Source organism: Chroicocephalus ridibundus, chromosome 10 (genome assembly GCF_963924245.1).
Source record: "Chroicocephalus ridibundus chromosome 10, bChrRid1.1, whole genome shotgun sequence".
NCBI classification, from domain to species: domain Eukaryota; kingdom Metazoa; phylum Chordata; class Aves; order Charadriiformes; family Laridae; genus Chroicocephalus; species Chroicocephalus ridibundus.
In genome coordinates, this window is record NC_086293.1 from 10,837,794 (window position 1) to 10,864,057 (window position 26,264).

The window sequence follows — 26,264 nt, forward strand, 5'->3', positions numbered from 1 at the left end:
TACTGGCAAAGACAAAATCATCACGAACATTTCCAACAGTGGAAAATGTTTCTGTTTCTCTTTGGGAACTTGCTTTAGGATGTTGCTGCAGGAATGGTGAGTTCACAAGGTTCCTATAACTTTATAGCTTTAAGAAGAGATGAAATGCTAGGGCAGTCTGCGAATGAAAAATTTCACACTTGGAAGTACCATAGAGTTATTCTCTTAAAGCAACTGTTTCATTGATAATGGGAACTAGAGCAGGTAACCCCTGAGATGGGGAATAGAGTCCTATTCGCTCAGTAGCAAACAAGGGGTTGGGCTTAGATTACATGCACATACACAAAGAGGGTCTAAGGAATCAGAACTGTTCAAGAATTCAGAGAGGAAATACTGAAAAAAATACTACTTCATAGATATCACTTCAGTCTTTAGAGTGCTGTAATACAGATGTTTAGCCCAATCACATATGTGATTTCTGTCACAGGAAAACACCTTGCAAGAGATATTTTCTGCTGCTGGGGAACTCTGTTCTTTTTCTCTTTTTTGAACCTTATTCCATCACTACCTTATTTGTAGCAATTATGTGAATTCACCATTGATGAATGACGTTAAGATGAAGTTTGAAGTCTTTCATTTGCCAAGAAAAAGAACAATATTGTGTTGTTTTATGCTGCCGCATTTGCAATTAACTGTTGACTTCTTCGGACTATTTTGGACAGAAGGCACTCCAGCCTGCTGGGTACGTTCGCATGTTTTTTTGTCTCTGCTGTTGGTTCAGCTGCACAAGCAGCAGCCCTGGAAGAAAAATTAGAACAGAAGATATTCCAGGCAGCCACCAGGACTCTAAGGATCAAACTGTCTAATCTTGTTCGTGGCTGGTCTTCATGATGAGGTAGATGATCACAAAAGCTTCCCGTGGTCAGAGCTGTCCATGCCAGTGCTGCAGCACTAGATTAAAAGCACCGCTAACAATAGGGACAAATGCTAGGCAACATCTCAGCTTTTCAGCTAAGTGCTGAAAAGTCTCTCGTCTCTATAATATTTTAATAACAGTGAAATCAGCGTCTTAATCCTGAAGCATGGTGCACTCAGTGCAAGGAAAGAGAATAATTAAACCCTGTGCGGAAGAGATTAGCTGCCTGTGAACAAATGACTTAGGAGCACAAACATGATCAATAAATGACACCAGCGAAAGTTCTCAAAAGTCCTCAGGATTACAAACTGGAAGTTGGATGTTGCTCAGAAGCAAACTGTAATTTTAATTATTTCATCTAGTCTCCTGAAAGAATAACAAACATAAACCTTCATTATGAAAGTACACAAATGATGCAGAAAAGAATTCTAGGAAGAAGAGCAACGAGAACAAGTGGGCAAGATTCACTAGAGAACTGTCCCAGCTCATTAGAAATTAGATGATTTTATTGAATTCCATCATGACACAGCCAGAATCCCATGGCTTTAATAAGGGGAAGTTATCCTGGCAGACTGCTTTCAGTTCTAGAAGACTGTAGAATTTGAATACCTAGATTTTGCTGTTATTTTAGTAAATTTCATTGGAAATGTGGAAGGAGAAAATGTTATATTTACTTTTCATTTTCATGGAGATTCTATGAAGATCACTGTTTCAACATAAAAGGAATGTTTACATTTCCTGACCCTGAAGCAGCAAGGGTTGATTTTATAATTGAATTTGCATTCATTTGTTTTCCTGCACTCTGCTGCTTTTCTAAGTACGTCACAGGGCAAAAGGGACTAATGATGGATAATTGAAATGCATGCTTGTGAAGACTCCCAGCACTGTCATTTTACACACAGTAAAATTTCATACAGCAAATACAGTTGAATAGTGTTCCTTTCCAGTACCAATACAAACCAAACCAAACCCTCCTTCACTATGGCCATGCTTCTTTTTGCTGCACAGTCCTAATCTCTATAGGGAAAAATTATATTAAATCTTTTGAATTAATATCCCACAGAATAAGTAGAGATTTCTTTCAGCATAGCGGAGGATCCAGAAGAAGATCCATTCCGTTGACAGTCCTGAACAGAAGCTCCCACACAAAGATTTACATGACAGAGCACCAAAATCTTCAACGACTATAGTGAAGGAAAACCGAAGGAAAACAAGGGCATTACCAGTTCCCTGCTGTAGAAGGTATTGACAGTTGTGGATGGAGATGCTGATCTCCATCTGCCTTGGGCTGTGTACCTGGCTGTGCAATGCCTACACAGCAACACAAAAACAGAGCACCCTTTCTGCCTGTGAATGAAGGAGCAGGACTCTGGATTTGTGTCACAGAAGGCGGCAGGCATCTGCACCTCCTGCTCCCCCAGCTCCTTAGCGGGGGGACAGAGAGTGGGAAGAGCCTTTGCCTTGATTGCAAAGTCCCAGCCAGCCAAGCTGGCACAGAGCAGGGTAGTAATTTGCTCCTTGCTACTAACAGCAAATTGCTACCTCTCCCAAGAGCAAAGTAGGAGGCCATTGTGCCTCTGCAAAGTGCGTTTCCATTCCTGCCCCGCTCGGCTGGCACACTAGTGTGCTGCCATTCACCTGCCTGGTGACAAACTGCCTCTCCGTCCCCTGCATTGAAAACTCCTGCAGTAACTGCACTAACAGGATTTGATGTTCACTTGGAAAGAAAAGCAGGTTTCTCCTTTTCCCCTTCCAGTGATGTTGTTGCTATAAAGACTGCTCGTGTTATACTTGGCAAAATCCATATTTAAGTGTGAAAAATCCAAATCCCAGGATAGACACACAAATGAAGGTGCCCAAGTAATTTACCATTTATGTATTTTTTCCAAAGTCCTTATTCTGAAATGATGCTGAGTTGCATCGCCCCCCATTAATAGAGATGAGGGTTCTCTTGGGAGGAAGGCTCTGATATTACATACTACTGTTGAGCACGAAGGTGTGAGCACTCGTTTTTGCCCTTAGGCTTGCACCTCGTACGAGACCCTGACATTAGTGCAATCTACGTGCTGTTGTCCATCAGCGGAAAGAAATCTGAATTCAGAAAAGCTGAAAAAAATGGGGGATATTAATTCAAAGTATTTAATATAATTTTTCCCCATACAGATTAGGACTGTGCAGCCAATAGCTGCAGTTTTGTTGCAGCAATTTGCTGCAGAAGAGAAAGATAGAAAGTGTTTAAGTCAGAGGTGAGAGCTGGTGCGCTTGGCCGCAGACCGAGGCCTGGAAACCTTGTGCCAGAGACCGCCCATGATTGCCATGGGAGTTTACAGAGGCACCATTCCCCCCTTCCACTGAGCGAGACTGGCACGATTTGAACCTCCCCTTTCTGTGAAAGTTGCTAAGTAATGTACCGGTCACCTAAAATGACCCCTCCTTGCAGTTTTTGGCATCCGGAAATGCGAATACTTGACAGCAGCATCTGCATTTCCCCCTTTTCTGCCCAAGGAGGTGAGAAGAGCGGTGAGCAACTGTGCTGTGCAAGGGATTATACTGATGGATAGTTAAGAAATTATTTTTGGGAGCACAGACCTGTCTGCATTCGTGCCATGTACATATTTTTCTCAGGAATGCTGGCTGTAGCGAGTGCTGGACACGCACCTTGTGCAAACCCGCGTACCCTGGACGTTAAACACTGCCCATGAAGTACCGGGGCGCCGGGTACGGCGTCTCGGCACAAGCGCAGCTCTGTGCGCTCTGTTTGGGCCTCGGTTGCTTCAGCGCCCCGTTATTTTTAGGCAACGGAAAGGCAACCCCCGGACCCCGCTCAGGAACTGCTACCAGAAGCGCCGCCGGGGCGCGGCGCGGCCCCTTTAAGGCGCGGCGCGTCACCTGACCGCGGGCGGCACGTGGTGCCTCCGCCAACATGGCTGCGCCCGCAGCAGGCTGCGCTCGCCTGCCCCGCTGCTTTCTCCTCCTGCTGACGGGGCTGGCGGCGGCCGCGGCTCCCGACGGGGACTGTGGCTGCAGCGCCAGCCGGGCCGGCGGGGACGGGCGGCACGCGGCGGCGCGGCGGTACTCGGCGGCGGCGGGCGGCGGGCAGAGCGCCGGGCACAGGCCGGTGAGCGGCGGGGCGGTAGTTTCCTCCCCCCGCGAGGCGGGGGCCGAGCGTCGGGCGGGGCCGGGCAGCGTGGCCTCCTGCGGTCCTCGAGGGTGAACGGAGAGCCCCGAGCGGCCCTCTGTGTCTGGGGACTCGAATTCCAGCCGCTTCGCAGCCCTCGGCTGCGGGTGCTCCGGCGGGTCCCGCCTTGCTTTTTCCGCTCAGAAACCCCCCCGGGCCCTTCGTGTGCTCCTGTAGATGGAGGGAGGCCTGGGCCTGTGTCCTGGGGGCCTTCCCTGTGTTCCCACTCGTGTGTGCCCCGACTGCTCCTCCCTGGGCAAAACTCAGATGTGATGAACAACTTCGAGGTGTTTTTCTTGGCTGGCTGTTTTGGCAGGCCTCCCCACACCCTCACCTGGCTAGCATCGGGAATATGTGTGCCCAAGTACATGCCCGAGTGGGGCTGTCCATTGCCAGGGAGGTGGTAGCTCGGTTAATGTTGTCCCTGACTTAGTGACTATCAGTATTACTGTGGCTCTGGTTTGCCCCCGTCACCTCTTTCCGGTCTATGTTGCTATCAATGGAATTGAAACAAGTGGTGTGTTGGGTCTCTTGGGTGTATTTCAGCAGAGCCATCATTTATGTATCCTGATCTAGATAGCCTTTCAGGTTCTCTTAATTTCTCTTTAATTGCCTATTCCTTTCTATTTCTGCTGCTCTTCTGAACTCTTATGACCTTGTCCAGAGGTGAGTGTGCCTTCTTGATGAAGGCAGCGCTTCATGTGGGCTGATGTGCTATGATGGCACCTACTGCGATACTGAGACTTTTTGTGTTGTTGGAGACAAAATGCCTCACTGGATGAGACAGCTTCAGTTATTAGAAACGTGATAGCCGTTTCATTTCATAAAAGGTGCTAGTAACCTTTGGCAGACAAAATCATATCACAGCAGACTTAAATCTTGCTCTTGGGCAAGATGACTTGCAAACAGTTAAAATGTGAGGAGCTGCCTCTCTAGTTGCCTCTTGGTGTTGTAACACTGGGAAGCTGTGTCAGCTTGGGGACAGCCTGGCAGACATTTAGAAGGTAAAGGGAAGGATGCACAGTGGTAATTATGGCTTTACTATTGCAGGCTGCACTTAAGAAATTTGACTATATTTATAGAGTTTGAATTAAATAATCTGTAGGGCACTTGGGGACTATGTCACTGATCTACATTTCATGTAACAAATTTCAGCATTTCACTGTGAGTCTCACTGTAGGGTGAAAAAATCACTTGACTCTACCTTATGCAAGGCATCTGGCAACTTCAACAGCAGATAATGAAAACAAATTGCTGCTGGATTTTAAGCTATGTTCACAACATAACTTGTTTATGCTTAGCTAGAAAACATTTTTACCAAAAGGGAAATGAGGGAAAAATTGGCTTTTACCTCAACGACAACTGAGATGAATTATTTCCACTACATCTTTAGAAATGGGGACCCAATACTTCAGTGGGTCTGCTCTACGTTACCGTAATACTTTCAGTGTAAGTGTAATCATAGGCAAATATGGTCCCTGTTGTTGAAGTTGAGTTTCAAGGGCAATGAGCTGCATGCACTAGCTAAGTAACATTGTAAAGATGCAGGCAATTATTGTTGCACGCTCTACCTAATAGGGTAAATGATGTGTCTGTCAGCCTGTGCTGTTGGATTTCTGCCTCCACAGTTCAACGTTGATATTTATTAGAGATTAGTTCCTCTGTGTTAGCTACCTGTATTTTAAAACTGGATGTTAAAGCTGCTTAATTAACTGTATAAATGTGGTTTCTGGATGTGATGTCTATGGAGAAAATGTGTTCTTCACTTAGTGCTGTATTCCACCATTTTCAGCTGGAGAGTGCTGTCAGACCTCTGAGCCTTGCAGCCTCTGATGTGGTGTTATCGTGAAGCTGTCAAAGGAAGGTCCTGTTTCCAAACAGGAGGTGGAGCTGTGAAATGAGCCTTGGTGTGGAATGAATATTTGGTGTCAGCGTTGAACACAACATTGGTGGACCTGCCAGAGGTCTCAGGTCTCACTGTGTGAGGGGGCTGTAAAAGCAGCAGGTTTATAAGGAAGCCTTTGGACGTTCCCAGCTGAACATACCCTGGCTACCTATTGAGATTTTTCAGGGTTTGGAAATGAATGCTGGGCTGCAAAGCAAGAGTTAATTTTTCACATGCTTTTAGACGGCAGCTCACTAGTGAACTCTGAATCTTGCTTTGAAGACTGCTTCAAGGAGGTTTTTTTAGCTACAGTGGATTGGAAAGAGATTGGAAGGAAGTGGTGCAATATTGTACCACGTTGTCATTCCCTAAGTCCTAAAAAATGTAAGCAAATTTATCCTGAAGCCCTTTTATGGATTCAGTTAAAGGCAATCTAAGTGCTCAGATTCTTTTTAGTGGAGGAAAAAGTTATGAGGATGCAGCTAGCTTCAAATGTGGTTAGTTCAAAGGAAAAGTATTTGTAGTACTTCTTACAGGCCTTTTGCAAGTTGTGTGAATTTTAAGTGCTGCTGGGAGAGATCCAAGCAAAAGGAGAGATCTATAGTGGAGAAGAAACAATGAAATTGGATATGTAGGATTATGTCAAATACTCCAAGTTCTCATAAGAATAGGGAGAGGTGCTGGACAGCTGATGTGAACTTATTTTCTGATCATTTGGTATGTTATAACTAGATAAATAACAGTAAACTTCAGAAGCTGGAAGGTAACTAATGATTCTTTTTGTTTTTCTGGTGTGTGAGTCATTGTGGGCATCCAGATAAGCTGTTCTGGTAGAAGCATCCAACTTTATGAAGAGACTCTTGTAAAGTAAGAAAAAAACCCCCAAAAATTCCAACTATAGAAGAATCAAGGCCCTGTAATCTAGACTGTCCTGCAAAATGGCTATATATACAAAGTCCAAAGTTCATGTTTGGTTCTGTGAACTGGCCTCTTCCTTTAAATAGTGTTACATCAGTTCACATTTTTTACAACCCTATCTCTGGATTTTTGGCTATTTTCAATACACATATTGTACACTGTGTTATTCCACTACATGTATATGGAATTTTGTTTCAACTCTTGTACATCTAAAACCCAGGCTGCTTTTTCGGTCAGAAATTAAACTATGCTTCTGGAGTAGTGTTAGAAGTGTGCTACTCTGGAAACTCTGTCTCAGTGAATATTTCTGTTATTAGACTTGCATTTTCTGCGTACCAAGCGTCAGGATCGTGCAAAATAAAATAAATGCTGCGCTTAGAACGGGCTTTGCTCCTTTTAGGTTCTGTCACTGGTGTATCTGCTGGAATTCCTTGTACAAGTAGTGTGTGATCACGGATCACTGCTAGGGTATGCAGGTGCAGGATGACATGCCAGATCACTTTCCACGGGGGGGTGCCTGTGTCAGTGCTGGCTGGCTTTCTGGGGGCTCACCCACTCACAAGTCTCTGACTGTTGCCAGAGGAGGAATGAGGAGGCTGAATTCAATGTGAAGGTAGCTCAGGAATATTGAAAAGAAAGGAGAGGGACTCTTCTTCCCCAATTCTTTCATCTGTTGGTAATCAGCTGGGTGTAACATCTTGGCAAGGTAGCTCTTGGGTAGCCAGCCCTTGACATGTCCTGCCCATTGGGAAGTTTTTCTGCAGCCTGAGTTGTCATTCTCCATTCCAGCACAAGCTTCTGAGTAGGCATCGTGGATCCTCATGTTTTTTTGGTGAGGAGTGTGTTGCTCAATCTATGGTCTTTAGAGGGCTCCCAGGAAACATCTGATGAGGCACGAAAAGACCTCTGGGGCCCCTGTCTTCCTGAAAAGAGCCCACTAAAGCTGAAAGAAAATGTGTTTTGTTTCTCTGGAAACTGACTGAGGCCTTAAAGGGAAAACATCTTATTGAAAATAGTTAAAATATGGTTCTTCATTTACTTCTGAAGCTTGAGACTCTTGCCTGAGGCCAGTCTTCCAGAGGAGTGGAATACAACTGACTCGGAAGTCTGTCTCGTCTCTGGCACACAGAGCTGCAGGTGCTGTGCCTACCTGCCAGTGAGCAGCATGGTTGGTCGTAAAATGCTGCACGTGCCTGTTATTAAGTGAAAACCCATGTGTAGTTAGTAAGCAAACGAGCATAGGCTTGTCCACAAAAGAGCGCTTTACAGTTTCATAATCTCCAGATTCTTCATTGATGCATCAAGCCTTCCTAGGAATAGAGTGAAATGCCAAAATTCCTCATCTAAAAATGAGCAGAAAGGACTCTGCATTGTTTCTTGGCTATTTCTTGACTCTTAGGTACAGCAGGGGAACGTGTTTCTCCTCATTAGAGCACAAGCATTACCCTCAGTAAAAGTTCTGAATTACCCAGACCTCATGTAGAAAGAGCTGCAAATGGGGTTTTTATTCTCAATTTAAGTTCTGCTTGCTATTTCTTCCAAACAGGTGGTGATCAGGATGACACTGTTGCCATTTTGTTGTGCTGTTTTTGTTGGTGAAATGCTGCTCAAAGCAAAAATACCTCCAAAAATGAGGTGGGGGAGGAGTAAGACCGATAAGAGAATTTTCAGTCTTTCATTCTCATAATCTTTTGGGTGGTTTTCTCCGCAGATGGTCGCTATTCCAGGAGGAGTGTTCACAATGGGCACTGATGAGCCTGAAATACAGCAAGACGGAGAATGGCCTGCTAGAAGAGTCCACGTCAACAGTTTCTACATGGATCAGTATGAGGTCAGCAATGAGGAGTTTGAGAGATTTGTGAATTCTACTGGATACATTACTGAGGTAAGGCGGAAAGGCATACAGTCTCCTGTCAGCTTTCTTTGTGTTGGCAAAATCCCTGTTAAAAACTCTAGGGTTTTTTTTTTTTAAGGACATCACAATACTTGCTTGGGATTTGCACAGTATAATGTTTCTGCTGTACACAGTGGAGAGATGAAATTGTTTTCCCTTGCTGCCCAGGGGTTTGAAAAGGCCTTTAAATGTATACTGTTACATTTAGTAAGTGTCTTGATATCTGAAATAATTATCTTCCCTTCAGCATGGCTGAGGCAGACTGGGTGAGGCTGACAGATTGCTGAAGATGTCTGTGCAGGGTTTTTTGGGTTTTGTTTGTTTGGTTTGGGTTTTTTGACCTTTGGGTCCCAGGACATCTTTGTACCAGCACAACTGTGTTGTTAGATTTTCCTTATTTTGGAGGAACAGGGGAGAAAGGATTTTAAAAAACCATGATAGCTGAGGACTCTGCAGGCTAGTTCAGCACAGCTACTTGCTAATGAGCTGAGTGACAGAAAGCCCTGCTGTCTAAAGAAGATATAATAGCAAGTATAATAATAGTTTTGTGCATGTTAGTGGGAACAATGGACTAGGAAAGAATATGTTAAGGTTCTTCCAAGAAAGAAGCTACCTGTGCCTGAGGCTCTGATCTTTCCTGACAGTTGACTGTTCCTACGCAACTTTTATAAAACCCTGACAGGCCTTTTAGGCAAATAAAAGCTTCCTAATGATCAGGTCTCAAAGGAGGCACTTTGCTGAATTTACTTGATAAACTGGTTCTCATTTGGAAGACAGGATCCTTCTGGGTGGAAGAAGGGCTGCTTTTATCTATAGCACAATTTCTGTTTTTAAGTTCTTAGCTCAATAATTATGAAAAAAGGTTGCTTAACAACTTTGAACAGGGCTTACTTGTTGCAAACAGCTCCTGGAAGGAGCGCGTGTGCTGTGGCATTTGACAGTAGCACGGCATCAGTTGGAGTCTGTTTCAGACAGGCTTCATGGCTCAGTCGGATGCTCCACTTACCCTTTCTCCCTTCCCGCCTCACATGGGGCCCCTTTTTACGCTGGATTTGGAAAAATAAACTCAGAGTTAGAGTAAACAGCACTGATTCTGCAGGGTTTTTTTTAGGATGCAGCTGAGCTGTTTTTTGTGTATTTAAATAATGTCCACATTACTTACTGCGGGTAAACAGAGCCAACCTACTGCTTGGTTTTCTTTTATTAAGGACTAGACTGAACTCCAGCGGCAATTGAAACCTGAAAGTAAAGAGAAAGCTGAAGGAAAAAAAATCTCCAGATGTACAGCTATCTTGTTGAACCAAAAGTGTTTTTTTTAAACCAACTTCAAAAAAAAAAAAAAAAGCCCTTGATGGAGGTTGTCAGACTGAAATCTAGCGTCCTTCAGGTGATAAACCTGTTTGGGTTTTTCAGATTGGGCAGGAGAGAAAAAATAACTTTTTTTTCTTCTTTTTCCTTTCTGAAACTGAATGTATGAAGATTACAGTCATGTGCTAAAAGTTCTTGCAGTTTGGGTGGTGAATGGGATCCCTCTTTCAAACTGTGCTTCTTGAAGAGTTGTGAGCGTGCAGAAGCAGCTCAGGGTGATCATTCTCAGTCTGTGAATGCCTATAATAAAATGAAGAGATTGAGAAGGGCAAATGTGTTGAATTCCGATAACATGTTTTGACTTCCCTAGTGGTATATCCATGCACTTAGTTTACCAAGGGAAAAAACTTCTATGTGGGTATTGTATACTGGGATTCATTGAAATTATTTCTAGTTTTTGTTTCTTTTGGCTTTATCTAATGCTAGATATGATGATTGGGTTACTTTAAACTCTTCTATTGTTGTTGTAACAGCACTTTAAAACATGGTGCTAGTGATGATGGAGCAGCAGTAAGTGACAAGGCTGAAGTCTTTTATTGTGATTCCCAAAGGAAAAACAAGAGAAATGAAATATGCCCTTGAATGTTAGATTATTGACTGTACCATTTTAAAGCAGTTGGGACAATTGGAACTGCATTTTTAATTAACAGAAGTAAAAACATTTGCAGAAGCTCTATGAGCTGCCATCTGTCCAGTGGCTGTTGAAGAACGACATCCAGAGATAAAATGCCTTCTCTTCTGTTTCAAAATAGCTTCCTTGAAAGAGAACTCAAAATTACTATTGGAATTTCTTTATCCTTGATAAAATAAGGCTGTAAGCATGAGTGGCATTTTGAGACTAACATTCCTTTGATAATATGGTTGAATCTTTTGCTCTTTCTACAGGCAGAGAAATTTGGTGATTCCTTTGTGTTTGAGGGAATGCTGAGTGAAGAAGTGAAGGCTGACATCCACCAGGCAGTGAGTAACACAGCAGGGTAAAACTTACTTAGCAATCACTGGGGCGGATGCGTTAGCAATTACAGCAGTAATATCTAAATTGTGGGATGTTCCCAAAGCTATGTACAAAAAAATGGGGTTTATGGAGGAATGTTGGGTCTCAAATAATAGACTCCCTCAAGCGTGGAGAATTCGCAGTCTATTCTCTAGTCTCTTTTTTTTTTTTTTAAACAAACAAGCAATTAAAAAAATCGGCTCCTGGTTAGCAAAAGTTAGTATCACCCCCTGCTTGTCTTTTTTTGCCTCCTAAATGAGAGAGATTTAAGACAGTAGTAAATGGTGCAGATATAAGGCTGTTTATTTGCCTTATGTGTAACACAGCAATGCTCTGGAAGTTCAGATGTCAGTAGTGGCTCCACTGAGTGATGTGCTGTGTAGGCAAAGAACAGGAGTGCTTCTGGCTCCCAGGGCATACGTACATGTGACTGGCACGCTCTGCCAGTGCAGTCCTGTGTCCAAAGTGGGTAAATCCCGGATTTTACCGATTTAAGAAAATGAGGATAATCTGTGTATCTGATATGATAGCAATGCTTGCATGAGTGCTTTTTCTAGGTTAACTAGGGGCAAATATTCCAAAGAAGTGTCATCTCTATGGCAGACCTGAGTCTATAAGACTTCTTATTATGTTGTGAATGTTATACTGTCCCTCCTGCCTGTCTGTAGAAGATCCTGTATGCCTTGCTGGTTTTTCAGTTCCCTTCATCTTGCTAGGGCAACATAGTGATGCTGGTAGGTGCAGGGCTCATTAAACTAGATCTGATCCAGTTTTCCTGTTGACTCGAAGTGAATATTGGTTTAAAAATAACCAAAAGTTCAGTAGTGAAGCTTTGCTGCCCCCCCCCTCCTTTTTCTGTTGTGAATGTTTTGCTGAGCCTTTCTTAGGCTTCATTTACCTCCTCCTTAACCTTAACAGGGCGCTTAATCTGCTTACTATCAGGAGTGGTAAAGATTATGTCTTGTCATCTCCTGGATGAATTTATCTGCTTTGAGCAGAAGTTTGGACAAGATGACCTCCTGAGGTCCCTTCCCATCAGAATTATCCTCAGTTCTGATGAACATGCTGCGTTTCCAGATCTCTTGTCCCATGCCTTTAAAAAGGCCTTAGAAATGAAGCATTCTGATGTGCATAGTGTGGTTATTTTGGGGAGTGTGTGGTTTCAAGTTGCATATAGTCTGTATGGGAATTTCTTTGCTTTTCTGTTTAATTTTCTTTTGGATCAGCAAAGCTAACTTGTCTCATTCTGCAACTGCTTGAATCAACACAGGGAAGCAGGATGTACACAAGGCAGGGATGAGGCAGTAGCAGGACTGAAACGGCATCTTTTGGAAATAGTTCAGTTAAATGTAAGTAAGTGAAACTGCACCTACAGAGGAGCCCATCTTTTTCTTGCCACCCTTTGATGCTAGGTAAGCAAAGAGAGAGGTGAGACAGTCTGAGATGAAATTATTTCTTTTAGTTAGTAGCAAGGTTTTACTTGTGTGCGCCATTTGATCCAAGGTACTACTTCAGGAGTTTGGAGGATTATTATTAGGACAAACAACTGAGAATATCTGGAGCTTTAGTATTTAGTAATTTAATTTTCTCCAAAATATTTTATCACACAAAGACTTTTTCTTCCACATGCATGATGCAGTAACTTAGAGTAGTGACTATTCATTGTTCTCTATAAATGATGCTCTCATCATCAGGGGTGAGGGGAGAAGCCTTTTTATCTTCAAGGCACAGACTGATAGATGGGAGGTTTCAAGAAGCCCTATGTGAATGTGTGCTGTGAATGACTGGCAAAAAACGTGGGGTTTTGTTTCCTACTGCAAGGAAAGGATGATTACAAGAATAGTTTGTTGTCTTTTAATTCGTGACTAACATTTGTGTACTGTGAGATATAAGACTAAATTGGACTTCCCAAATGCTAGCATAACTGATGCTGAAGGTAGAATAAATGCAGATGTGCTCATCCCATCTTCACAACAGTCGATATTAGAGAAATACTTCTTCCTTCCCTAGCTCTGTGATGCAAAAATCCCTAAATCAGGGTCTCTGTTTTAAAACAAACAAACAAACCCTAAGAATGCTGGTGTAAGCTCAGTCTTGGCTATTTGTATAAACACATACAGAGTGTTGGGAGCCACTTTCCTGGGTGTGTCAGCCAAATTTTAAAGTGTTGGCTGTAACACTAACAGAACACGTATTATGCCAGAGAGCTGGAATAGAGCCCAAACTGGTCTTTTTGGCTGCTTCTTCATGAAGGCTTTCTGTATTTGTTAAAAGTAAACCTTAGGAAACTGTCGTTTTGCCATGTTTTCAGTATTTATTTGGTTGTTTTGTGAGTTGCTAGCATGCAGAGTATTGTTGAAATAGACACAAAGAAAGATTGTACTAATTATTTTGGCAAATTGATCTGGAGAATAGTGACTGCCTTTTAGTTTGGCATTTCTTAACTTCATGCTGATGCTGTGGACAAACTTATGTTCTAAAACATGGTAATATTGTGAGGAGGTGAAAAAGAAACTAGAAGCTGCTTTTCTTCCTCCTGTCTGCCTGCCCCCTCACCAGCCACGTACCATGAAATCCAGCTTTTAGCAAGGAACTTCTGTCTGCAAGAAGAAGGTGTCAGAAGGCAGCTCAGTGGTACAGCTGGCAAGAGAACTCTAATGTCTGAAAATACAGCTTAAAATTTTGTGTGTATGTGCTTCCGCCTCTCAAAACTGTCTTTTTGTAGTTCTAGGCTTTAAGGGTTCCACAAAAGCAAATTCTTTCTAGGGATCTGCAAGCTTAAATTAAACAATAGAAAATAAAACCTAGCTTCTTGTTACATTGACCAAATGTTTAAATTCTGCTAGTGTCTGCTGGGGAAAAATGATGAAAGGAATCTAATACAATTCAATTACTGTAAAAAAAAAAAAAAAAAAAAAAAAAAAAAACAAACCCAAAAAACCCACCAAACCCACTTCTTAAAACTTGGCTATTGCAGTGTAACTGTTCAAATGTAATCCAAAAAAGTATAAATTGCATGATGTTGGTTTGCATCAGCAGATTGTAATGATCAGCAACAGGGAAGACTAAGGCTTTTTTCTCAATGTATACCTTAGTCAACTAATATTTTAGCTTGTGGTATGTACCTTCTGGAATCATAGCTATCACCACGAAAAGCAGAAATAAGACATAAACAGTGGTATGTTATTGGTGCTGAAAATCCCACCAAATGGATGGGAGAAAGGGCTGTATTCTTACTTTGCCTTAGTGGCTCAGGCATGTTGTGATAAGGTTTTTCTCCAGGGGTGCGAAAGGCAAATGTGAACATAGGGCAAGAGCAATGGGAATGTGTATTTTGGAAGTAGTATTTCATACGCAGTGAAAGAACTGGGGAAAGGTGGAAGTGAAGATATTGAAGTAAATGGTATGTAACAGCTCCTGTAGATAACAAGGTGCATGGGACTGTTGGGGAGTATCTAGGGGTTTTGCTCTATTTGGCCACTTTGGCTTCTCCAGTTCTTAAACCAGACAAATTTGTCATAGGCCCTCAAAGGAGGCAGACAGCTAAATGAGAACAGAGGTGGGGCTGGTGAAAGCTAATGCGGGAGCAAACCAGCTGAGCACGTAGAATAATTGTTGGAGCTTTGGGTGTGTGTTTCCTGGAGGTGAGGTGGTCTCCTAGATAGCCACTGCTACAGGAATGTGGGTTGGACTGAACCCTCCTCTGGAAGGGAAGCAGAAAAAAGGGGTGTAGCAGCCAATAATTGAATTGTTCTAGATTTCTGGGAACTTGAGTTTTAGTTTTGGCCTCTAAATTTGCGGTGGTAACATGGCAGAGAGCAAAAATTTAGCACTGTAACAGATGAGGGTGTTACTGATGGAATTGGCAAGGACTTTTTCAAATAAAAAAAGGATTTTCTAGGGCAAGGGTGGAAGGTCCTTTGAAACCAAAAGGTTTTGTGTGGGCTTAACAAGTTTTGATAGCTTCGCATGTTAAAATCAGTTCTCAGACTTGCAGATTAAAACCAGCTGCTAATTACTGCATCTATTACAGCTATTAAGTTATGGCCTTTCTTGGGTACTTGGCCTTCGGTTTCTATGTCATAGATAAAACACAACCTAGAATTGCCAATAGCTTGGCACTTGGAGATTATTTTTTTTTCTTCTCTTTTGAGAGAATTTGTGGAAATGGAAAAAGCTCAAAATTTAGAGATTTTGACACTATTATTTTATGATTAAACTGTTTTCCTGCTCTTTTATCTCCCTGACTGAGTTAAGGAGGAAGCAGGGAGGGGGAAATGCATGCCCAGTGCTATTATTCCATGGCATTGTAAAATGCCATTTATATGGCATTTTAATGTATCCTAGAGCAAAAAGCATGGGGATTGTGCCTGTGAAATGAGAAGGTACTGAGGCGTGCTCGCCAGTGAGGGGATTTGAGAGCTTTTGCAAATAACTGCAAGAGTTTCACTTGCTGTGCAGCTACCATGAAAAAGGTAAACAGGATAGCACTTACCGAGTCTGCAGTACAGCGTAAGTCAGATTTGCTCACTGGAGAGTAGTGGGAACATTTTTATTCTTGGCTTGTGCACGATAGCAAAATTAATTTTTGTGTCTAGGCCAGATAAATTCTGCAATGAAGAGACCAAAAGCATAAAAATCTGGATATTTCATTTGTCTTTAGGAGGTATTGAATTTTTGGTCTGAGAATGGAATGAAATCAGTTCACTGGCAGACTGAAGCAAATACTATTAAGGAGTTTGGGTCTGTCTAGAACTGTTAGATGCTACTTTCATCCCTGTTTGTATGGAAACCTCTGCGGTGGTCCTGAGCTGTGCAATTTCCCTATTTATAGCAGTGCCTCTAGCCTGTATCTCCAAGGGCATAGTCCCATTCTAAATCCAGTGAAACCATTAGGCATTTCGAATGAGTATTTCAGATCAATACTGAAAGGAACAATGTTTGCAGGCCGGATAGCAGTGCTAGTGTTTGCAGCAGTTACTGTGGACAGTGTGCAATAATAACTTGCTTATATGTGGCTTGAGGGGAGAGCAGGTGGGTTATTGTATAGCTTATCTGATACTGCTAAAATGTCAACATACATAGGATTCATAAGCAGAAGTTGACAAATACACTTATTGTTACTTTAAGGGTAAATTTCATCTCTATGGCACTTGACTTTTGCTTTTTCAGAGGCCTTTCAGAGAGGAAACTGAAATCAAAGAGGTGGGTGAGCCTATTTCTTGTAGTCCCCAACGCTTCAGATAATCCCCGTAAGGAGTAGGGGAGATGGAGCTGTTGAACTGTTAACCTGTATATTATGCTGTACTCCCACCTTTGGGATAAAGAATGACGTGGAGGAAGCATCTCTCATTGGGAATTGCCAGTAATATCAGTCCATATTTATCAGTATAAACTACAACTTTAAAGCAGGCATTGCTTGTGCCTCAGGCTGTAGATATATCCGTGCACGCCTCATTTTCTTAAAACTCATATTCATTTGGGTATTGGAAAAAATGACTAGCTTGAGTGCAGATTTAGATGTTGGCTGAAAAAAAAGGCTTCCAGAGATGGAAATCACCAGGACTATCAGTTCCTCAAAAGAAGCTTCTTTGGATTCCAAAACTTGCACTTAATGAATCTTACTGGATTTTAGCATCAAATATCTTTGGTTCTTTTTCTTGGAGGATCGACATAGCTGTGAAGTATTACACTGTTTGAATGAGATTCAATGACCTTTCCTTATGCAAAGGAAAAGGTCCCTTCGTAAAAGTATAGTGCTAGCTTCCAATTAAGTCTGAAATCTTTTCTCTAACTGATGACTTAAAATATATTTATTTTTACTCTATAAAGCTGCTGCCTTTCCTTTTTGTGGCACTGCAATTTCGAAGTACTTTAAAATATTGTGACTTAACTCAAGGGAAACAATACCAATGTTCAGTATTAAACAAAACCCCTTACTGCTTTCACTTCTGAGCTAATGAGGGAGGCTAGAAACCTTAGAAAATAAGAATGAAAATAGTTTCTTCTCTAATTAGAACTTTTGGGGACCTGGGACTTTTAATTGATATAATAAATAGTATGGGACTTGCAGCAGCACTGCAGAAGCTGGCAACTTCAAGTATTAGCGATCTTCTGGAAAAAATACTCAACTGTCTACTTCTAAGCTGCTTCAGTGTGCTTAATTACTGATTTGGTGGAGAGTTTGACAATCATGTTTCAGTTCAGTTTATGTACATAATTATGGAAGGTTTGTTCTTCTCTGCAGAGTATTTTCAAGTACAAATATGAATTATAGCTGCGTATGTAGATTATGGCTCCCTTATGCAGCTACTATGACAACCTTGATAACTGGCGAGGAGAGATCTATTCTTTCCCTTGCGCCGTGAAGCGGTATTCGCATCCACACTATTTACATTGCAATGTCTCCCTGACTCCCTTACAGCTGTTTCAACTTAAACACAAGCCTGTTGCTATAGAGATGATGTACTGCATGGAAATAGGTCATGTTCATGCCTTTTTTGGTGTACCGATGAAAAGGAGAAGCAGAGCTGCAGAAGGTGAACAGGGAGCGTGCATCTGCCCAAGGGCTTTTCCTTGTGTTTGGAAAATGGCTTGAAAATCGAGTGGGACCACTCCATGGCTCCGGCTTGTTTCAGACTGTCCCTCATGGTGCGATTTGTTCTGAATCTGCAGAGCTGAATCAGAGGAGGGCTAGCCTTTGTCTCTGCCCTCCGCTGGTTTCCTCCTCTGACCCAGAGCAGGACTTCATGAAGGTGGTGGCAGCAGCCAGCCAAAATGCTGTGTGGGTATGTGTCTCCTGAGAACTGGGCTGTGCCGATGCAGCAGCCCGGAATAGCTGCTCCTTGCTGATGTCTGGGAATGCTGAATAGCCATCCCAGCGCTTGGCTGATCTGTTCATAGCCATGGTCAGGCAGGTGGAGGTTAATGTTACCTGATGACTACTGTGCCCAGCTCTGGGGCCTCCAACATCAGAAGGACATGGAGCTGTTGGAGCGGGGCCAGAGGAGGCCACGGAGATGCTGGGAGGGCTGGAGCCCCTCTGCTGGGAGGACAGGCTGAGAGAGTTCGGGGGGTTCAGCCTGGAGAAGAGAAGGCTCCGCGGAGACCTTCAAGCCCCTTCCAGCCCTTAAAGGGGCTCCAGGAAAGCTGCAGAGGGACTCTGGATCAGGGAGGGGAGCCATGGGACAAGGGTGAATGGTTTTAAACTGGAAGAGGGGAGATTGAGATTGGATATAAAGAAGTTCTTTGCTGTGAGGGTGGTGAGCCCCTGGCCCAGGTTGCCCAGAGAAGCTGTGGCTGCCCCATCCCTGGAGGGGTTCAAGGCCAGGTTGGACGGGGCTTGGAGCAGCCTGGTCTGGTGGGAGGTGTCCCTGCCCAGGGCAGGGGGTGGCACTGGATGATCTTCAAGGTCCCTTCCAACCCAAACCATTCTGTGATGCTATGACCAGCAGTGACTGGCAGGCGGAGCGGAGGGAAGGAGGCGCTGTAGTGATGCGCTTGGGAGCTGCGTGTGGATGGTGGGAGGAGATCTCTGCCCTGATTCTGTGTGAGGGAGGACATTTCTGAGGGTTGGTGGGAAGGTACGCTCATGCTACTTAAAAAAAAATAGGTGTAAAGTTACTTGTGACCAAGACCCCACTTAATGTGATTTCTTTGTGGTTTTTGAGGGGAAAATGACAGTGGTTCAGCTGTTGCACAGTAATTATTTTTATTTCTTAAACTCCCTGCCCTACTAAAAATGTTCTATTTTCTATCTGCCTTTTTCTTCAGTAGTCCATTAATCAGCTGTTCAGGGTTTAGGACATGACTTAAAGAAGGAAAAATTGACAGAGATTTATGTCTATCTGCCTTACATGGATAAAATAAAACCTCATCCAAAAATTCTGTTCTTTGCTGAATATCTATTTTTGTTTCTCACATCTTACTGATGCTAGCGATTGGTATATGCTTCATAACTTCCTGCTTCCAGCCTGTACGCATATTCCCTTTGCAGCCAAGAGGATGCTCTTGTGAATTTAAGATGTACAGTGCTTAACACAATCTGATTCAAAAAAGTGGTAACCTATTAAGTCAGCCTCTGAAACTGAAGAGTGCGTATCGTTAAGAACTCACTGCTTAATAAATGATTCTTGAAGTGTTTTCCAGACTTAGACTACTTTTCACTCAGAAAATCTCTTTTCAGATTTTCAGATTCCTAAGTTGCTAAAGTTCTTACTCTGCAATAACTCTTGCTTCTTCCAGATGTTTACCTTGACCTAGTGTTTGCAGGCCTTATATAAAAATAGCATTATAATGCTGTAGCACACTACAAAAAAAGATTTATTTGGTGCTACGTGTCTGGACAACAGCATGAATTTCTCATCATTTTATGGGCCTGACTTAAGGTTAAAATCTACAGCTTTGTTATTTCAAGTGACTTGCTGCATGTTAGAAATGGAATTAGAGCCAAGATTAGCTACTCAGTTGAGTTTATTTTTGGTAATTCTTCTAATATATAAATGTGAATCGAACTTAAAATCTGGAGCTGACGTGGGGGGTTGTGTTTATCTAACACGGCCAGTGCCATGTCAAACGCAAGACCAATATGAATGTTTTCACCGTTATTGGCTGGGGTTTGGGGGTTTTTTTGTGTGTGTGTTTTTAAGGGCATTCCCCTATTGCTCTTGCAGCACCCGTAATGGTGTAATGCTGATGATGAAACTCTCTTTCCTGATGTTTACCCTCCCCTTCATCTTTTCTATGTATATTTAGGAAGGAATTTTCTTCAAGATAATTGTAAAGTAGTCTAAAAATCTTGAAATCGCCAGTTAATGGAGCAATTAGAGTTAGGGTATCCCAGCCTACTTTGAAAAGAAAATTGAATACTTAAAACTTTGAATTTTAAGCAGGCTGATAGTGGGAGTATAGGCTTCAGTTCTGCAAATTGCTTCATTTGAGTGGAAAACTTGTAGGTCGAAGTTAACTGTTAGTGTGTCTTCCCAGTGTCATGTCGTGTTCTCTTTTCCTCACAGCGCTACGGGTCTGTGATACGCAGAACAGTGAGTTCTTAAAGCTTAATCCTGGAGCAGAGAGCTGGATAATCCAAGTTTTCAACTGGATCAGACCAAAACAAGCATCGAGCTTCTCTGCCTCTGAAACGGGCTTTGCTCCTAGAGCTGCATTTCCTTACGTATGGAGGCGGTTGTGGAACACTCGCAGAGCAGTTACGTTTAACAGATTCCGTTAGAAGTGATAGGCTGTGCTGGAAGGAGTTAAACAAAATGAAGGAGATGTTGTCCTCTAATTCAGTATCTCTTCAAGATCTACTCAGCAGCATATGCTGCTATTTTTACGAAATGAATCTGTTGCCAGTCTACAGAGCACATGTTTTGGAGTGAAGCATGAGAACGCTAAGCGTTATGAAAGTAACTAAGCTCATTAGTGGCAAGGGAGGGCTTTGCTGTATTAACTGTGATGTTGTAATATCTCTGTCTAATTAGCTCTTCTACTAATTAGATTTAGAGCAATTAAAAGCTTTAAAGACTTTTGAGAAGTTTTTTGAAAGGACTGTAAATTTCAGGTACATGACTTTCTCTTTTGGAAGGAGCATCTTGGTGTGTGCTCACTGGTTCAGTGTCTTAGATTAGTTTCCAATTAATTATTGAAGGCTGCACGTAGTCTATCACTGTTATCGCTGTCCTAGTACTATATGTGTAACTTCTCTAAAGATCTGGGTGTTCTGCAAAGATTGGCAGCCATTTGGTGTTCAGTTCAGTGGAGCCAGAAACAAAGACATGCACACGTAGTGCTCTCATGTGGAGAGATTATATTTTTCTTGGTTTAAAATAAACCATTTTGATTGAAAGCATCTGCTTTTTCTTTTGCATAACAAAAATGTTTTCCAAAATTAAAGTCTTCTAAAGCGTAAGTCTCTGCAGTCTCCTGCAGAGATTTTTATCCAAAACCCAGCAGTTTAATTTACAAAAATGTGTTATGCTTAAAACTATCATGATGAAGTCTTACTCATGATCTTTCAGGTTCATGGAGAACCTTTACCAAGTAGTACTGCGGTGCTCTTCTTTTCCTTAAAGAGCCATGAAATTCTAACTTGGGATTTCTGTCCTATCTTCAGTATAGATTAAAGGTTAAAGCTCAAAATATGCAAAGAATTGGTTAAATCAAACCACTTTTAAGCCTATTGATTGCAGTATCTGTTTAGGAGCTTAGTCATTCTGAGGCTTTAGTGCTACGAGAGTTGAGTATCTCTCTGAATGAAGACCCCACCTTTAGGTTTGAATGCTCAGTAACAGAGCTGTAGTTTCTAGAAAGAGATCAAATACTTCTCATGCTTTTTTGAAAAGGGTAAGGGCTCCAGTTGTGGGGAGAATGTTGTTAGGTTTGTTAGATACTGAGCCAGAATTACATGGTTGGTGTTGTTGATTTATGTGCTTATCATGCTGGGGGGATCATACAGCAGGATCTTTAAGAAATGTGACTATTTTAGTAGTATGCCTGAAGGGTCCCGTTTAGATGGAGAGCACATGGACAGAACGTCTCAGTCATCAGCAAGGTGCTGAGAGCATCTTTACTTCTCTTGTACTTAACACCGATGTCTTCACTCACTTGGGAAGAGGGAGCATCAGAATGTGAATGGCTTCCCAGCCTGGAGCAATCCTGCAGCAAGTTTAGAGATTCCAGCGCTTTTGCGGAGAGCTCGCAAAGAGCTGTGGGCTCTTCAGCTGAGCTTACGCCAACAACTCTGCAGCTTTAGGCCAGGATTGCTATTGATTTACAGTGAACCCCTAGGTGAGGTACCCAGATGTAAGCTTTAGGCTAAATCTGTATGTGATGATGGGAGAAGAGTGAAAGCGGTCATAGGAGCTGTTGTAGCGAAGATTGATCATATGCTTTAAAAACAAGATAATATGTCTATACATAGTAGCGGCATTTCTATTCCTTAGGCACTGCAGTTTATTTTCCTACTGAAACATTCAAATGAGGGATCTGATGTGTAATTTGGACCAGAGTTTTTCTTAACAACTTATGTTTGTCACAGATAACTTTTTCTCTCGCACACATGTAATTACTTACTAAGTGCTCATCACTATTGAAGGATGCAGCTTCCCCCTAGAAGTTGCTGTTAAAATTGTTTGACTGCATTGATGCTCTGTCTCCCATGTACCAGCTTTCAGTGACTCTTATTTTGGACTTTGCTGCGGAGGATTTGGTGAGTCAAAGGATAATGCTCTTGGCACAGTTCCTACCTGTGTGTGTAACACTTCACAAAGTTGGTTTGGCAGCATGATGTAGAGAAATAAATGTTCTACTTCTTCCCTTTGCCATCTCTCGAGTGGGGAAAGCTGAGGGGCAGTAGAGAAGGCAGAAGCTGCTGAAGGTTGTTCTACAGCTACCATTAGAGTAGCACCTGGATCTCCTAATGTCGGAGCTAACCAGCTGGTAGACTTGTTTAACTCCTAAAGCATTGGAGGCTTATTTACTTTGATTTTTGTTCCTTATGGAAATTATCTCTGTAATAGGAGTATTTTGGAAGCAAGCACTCAAGCTGATGGAAAAAACTCTACTGGTGGTTAGCATAAGTTCTTTTTTGCCTCAATTTTCTGAAAGGACCTACTATTAAGATAAGTATTTCTCAGTGAATGTGAACCGGAATAGAATAGTTAAATGTGCTGTGCACTGACCTTCTCAGCTTTGAAGCAAGCTTAATGGAAGAAATCCTTTATGATTGTATTCTGGGAATAATTCCTTGGCGTTGCAGAATCAAATTTGAGGCTTTTGGTTAGAGGGAAGTACTGGATGTCTGCATTGTTGCAGCATATTTTGTCTGCGTGATGTTGCTCAGCAAACCAACTGGAAAAGAAAAAAAAAAAAGGCTTCACTTAACTTCTGTGGCTCTTCTGTCTCCACCTTCTGGAAGCTGATAGCAAATAATTTAATATCAGCTTACTGAGTTAATTAACTGGAAAGCAAATGTATTTCAAGATGTGTGTTTTGACCCTAGTTAAAAGTTGTCATTAGGATTTTGTTTTAGTTATTCCAAAACACTGAGTCTAAGGAGCAAATAATTGGGATGAAAATTCTCTTTAAGACAAAACTGTCTTTTTTTTTTTTTTTTTTTATTATCTCTGCAGTGTGTGTCAGACTGAAGTCAGGTAGGAGGTCAGCTGGTTTGACTGTACTCTGGGCATACTGTTGTAAAAGAATTGAGTAAAACTGTGATGCTCCAGATGACCTCCTCCAGCCATTACCACCTGAATGTTCTTGGCATACGCTTTCAGAGGCGAAGAGCTATAATTAAGAATTTCTGAGAGGACAGTGTGGACCACCACAGGTAGTTTGCTGAAGGCTCTGCCTTCAAAGAGAATAAACTGTGCCTTGTACCTGGCTTTCAGGTGGGAAAATGTAGAAGGGAAGGAGAGGCAGCCAGAGGGCAGTGCTTCAGAAAAGTATGTCCAGGGTTTGGTCTCCTTCTCGCTTGTTTTTAGGTGGTATTTTCGTTGTGCTGTTCCCTGGCCAGCAGTATTGTAATGTGGATCAAATGATCATCTTTGTTCATCAGAGATGATTTGGAATGTAATAGGTCAATTGGCTGCAGGCAGAGCCATGAGCTGTGAGTGAAAGCTTTGTAGCCTGTAACCTTTGTAACCACCACGCGTGGTGGTTTTTCAGAATAGTCTTTAGCTGGGAATTCAGGTCGTCTTCCCTGGCCGTTCTTGTCCCTTTTCAGGTCGCAGCTGCTCCCTGGTGGTTGCCTGTGAAGGGAGCCAACTGGAAGCACCCTGAGGGTCCTGACTCTAATATCTCCAACAGGTAAGCCACAAATAACCATTCAGTTATAATACACAGTGCTTGTAAATATACCTCTAAACTTAGACCAGGAATGGAGGTGCAAGAAAGGGTTTTTAATTAGTAACCTGATTGCTGCTGCTTCTGTACTATTTTCACATTTTCTACTGCATTGTGTGGTCATATGGTCAATGGTATAATAGTATTTCAAAAGGTTCTATAAGCACTTTCCACCCAGGGGAAAAGAGACCATACTGAAACGCGCCTCAGTGTGTTTTCTATTCACATTTATACATCGGCAGTGAGACAGAGTAGGTCTTCAGAGCATCAGCAACTTTAGGACATTCAATCCAGATCTGGTTTTGGAGAGGAAGACTAAATACTAGCTGCATGCGTACTCTAGGAGTCCATGTAGTGTGTTCTCCATCTGGGATTTGGAGCCCTATCTCTTTGGCAGCAGATGACTGAAGGCTGTTGTGCTGTTTAATGTATTCTGACTTTGTAGGCTGATTATTGTTGAAAATCAGTTGTGTCTTTGTTATCTAGAAGCTCTAAATGCATTGGAAATCTGTGGTTTTTTTCTTAGCCTATAGTTAGTGCCATGCTTTGCTAGCATGAAACCTTGAAACTTGCTGATCCATGTCTTTACACAATCTCAGTTCAGAAGTGGAATGAATTTTATGCCTAGGAAATCAAAAGGCTTTGTCTTTCTCAGGTGCTTTTTGTGGATATGGCAGAACTAGCCCTGGGTTGCACATATTGAAAGCCATTGTTGTGGTTGGCTATATTACTGTATGCTTATCTAGATGTGACTGTCTTCATTTCTTTTTCTCTTGCAGGCAGGTGGCAGTGAAGTTGGCATTACCTGCTTAAGTTGAAGTTTCAAAAATGCTGTTTGAAGTAAAGTCAGACTCTCTAGCCTAGATCTAGTAGATGATGGCATGGTTTTGAGTCCTCTGAGGACAGGGCTATGTAACATCATCTGATGGCTGAACTGCTCAGTAACAAGTCCATTGTCTGTTCTCCAAGGGCAATGAAAGAATTATCTGAGGCAAAAATAGAGATAATATCAGGAGGCGTTGTTAGGGGGAGACAGAGAAATTTAGGTCACAGCCAGCAGATAAGAGTTGTAAACCTGCCATGTAAATCTAGTTGTGTAGAAGTATAGCACAAACCTAACCTAGTCCAACTGCTAGTGAGCTTGCCAGGTGGAAGTAGCCTAATGGACCAGGAGGCGTATGCTGGCTTGGTAAATGAGGCAGGAAGGACCTCCACGTCTGTCTTCTGGATCAGAACCCTCAGCTCTTGAAGTATCTTGGTCTGTTAGAGGCTTGGATGGGGAGGATCCTTGTGACAAGAATGACTAGCCATTGTTTCTGTCTTTTTTCTGAAAAAAGAGGCCACGATTGTAAGGGCAATCCTGGAACCAAACCTGTGTAAACTGGACTGCGTGAAACACCGAAGGAAAAGTACTTTTTTGTTAAATTTCTGCAGTTCACTGTTTCCTGGGTTGGGTGCTGCAAAAGATGGTGTTGCTAGGAGTAAGGGCTCTTTCTCATCTCACCTCTCCCTCAAAAACCCCACAACTGACCGCAAAGAGTGCACAGGGAAGTGAAGAGCATACGCCATTAGATTGCAATGTAAAATTTCCTATTGAGAATCTTGGCTTCTTGTTAAGATACTGTTACACTTTGGGGCCCTGAGCACCTACGATTCCACATTAGCCAGCGTATTGGTGGTTCTTCACTGGCTCCTGGCTGCAGCAGGTTTCTGAGGGGAGACCGTGAGAAAGCACAAACTACAAATGTCTTTAACTGTATAGAGCTGTACATAAAAGAGTGGTGAGACAAACAATTATTTCTTTTCCTCTTGTATTTCCCATGCAGCATCTACTAGTAGCTTGCTGTCTTTCTTTAAATAGCTTCTTTTCTATAAAAGTAATCTGATAGCTTGTCCGGTTGTAACTGAACTGTGAATCTCCTCAGAGCCCTTTGTGGCCATCTCTTAAAAGAGTTTCAGCAAGTGCTTGTGCTATATAGCTGTGAGATTGCCTGGTTCTGCTGATGAGCTTGTCCTGTTTATTTTGTTCCTCAGAATGGATCATCCAGTTCTTCATGTTTCCTGGAATGACGCTGTGGCATTCTGCACATGGGCAGGGAAACGATTACCAACGGAGGCTGAATGGGAATACAGCTGCCGAGGGGGCCTTGAGAATAGGTACCTGTCACAAATGTGTCCCTGATAAATGTTTAAAACTGGTATTGACGAGATAAGGAAGAGTTGTGTGGGTTTTTATTACTCTCGATGTCTTCTGTGCACCTCTGTGGTAAATATAACACTGAATTA

At 42.4% G+C, this 26,264-nt stretch overlaps 1 protein-coding gene across 1 annotated transcript in view; it reads left to right on the forward strand.

The window, feature by feature from the left end:
* The first annotated feature begins 3,803 nt into the window (after window positions 1-3,803).
* Window positions 3,804-26,264, forward strand: part of SUMF1 (sulfatase modifying factor 1) — a 39,215-nt gene continuing 16,754 nt past the window's right edge. Inside the window, exons 1-5 of the mRNA XM_063347830.1 lie at window positions 3,804-4,013; window positions 8,588-8,761; window positions 11,024-11,098; window positions 23,860-23,942; window positions 26,013-26,135. Of these exons, the coding sequence (XP_063203900.1) occupies window positions 3,819-4,013; window positions 8,588-8,761; window positions 11,024-11,098; window positions 23,860-23,942; window positions 26,013-26,135 (650 nt within the window). The 5' untranslated portion in view covers window positions 3,804-3,818. The remainder of the gene's footprint in view (window positions 4,014-8,587; window positions 8,762-11,023; window positions 11,099-23,859; window positions 23,943-26,012; window positions 26,136-26,264) is intronic.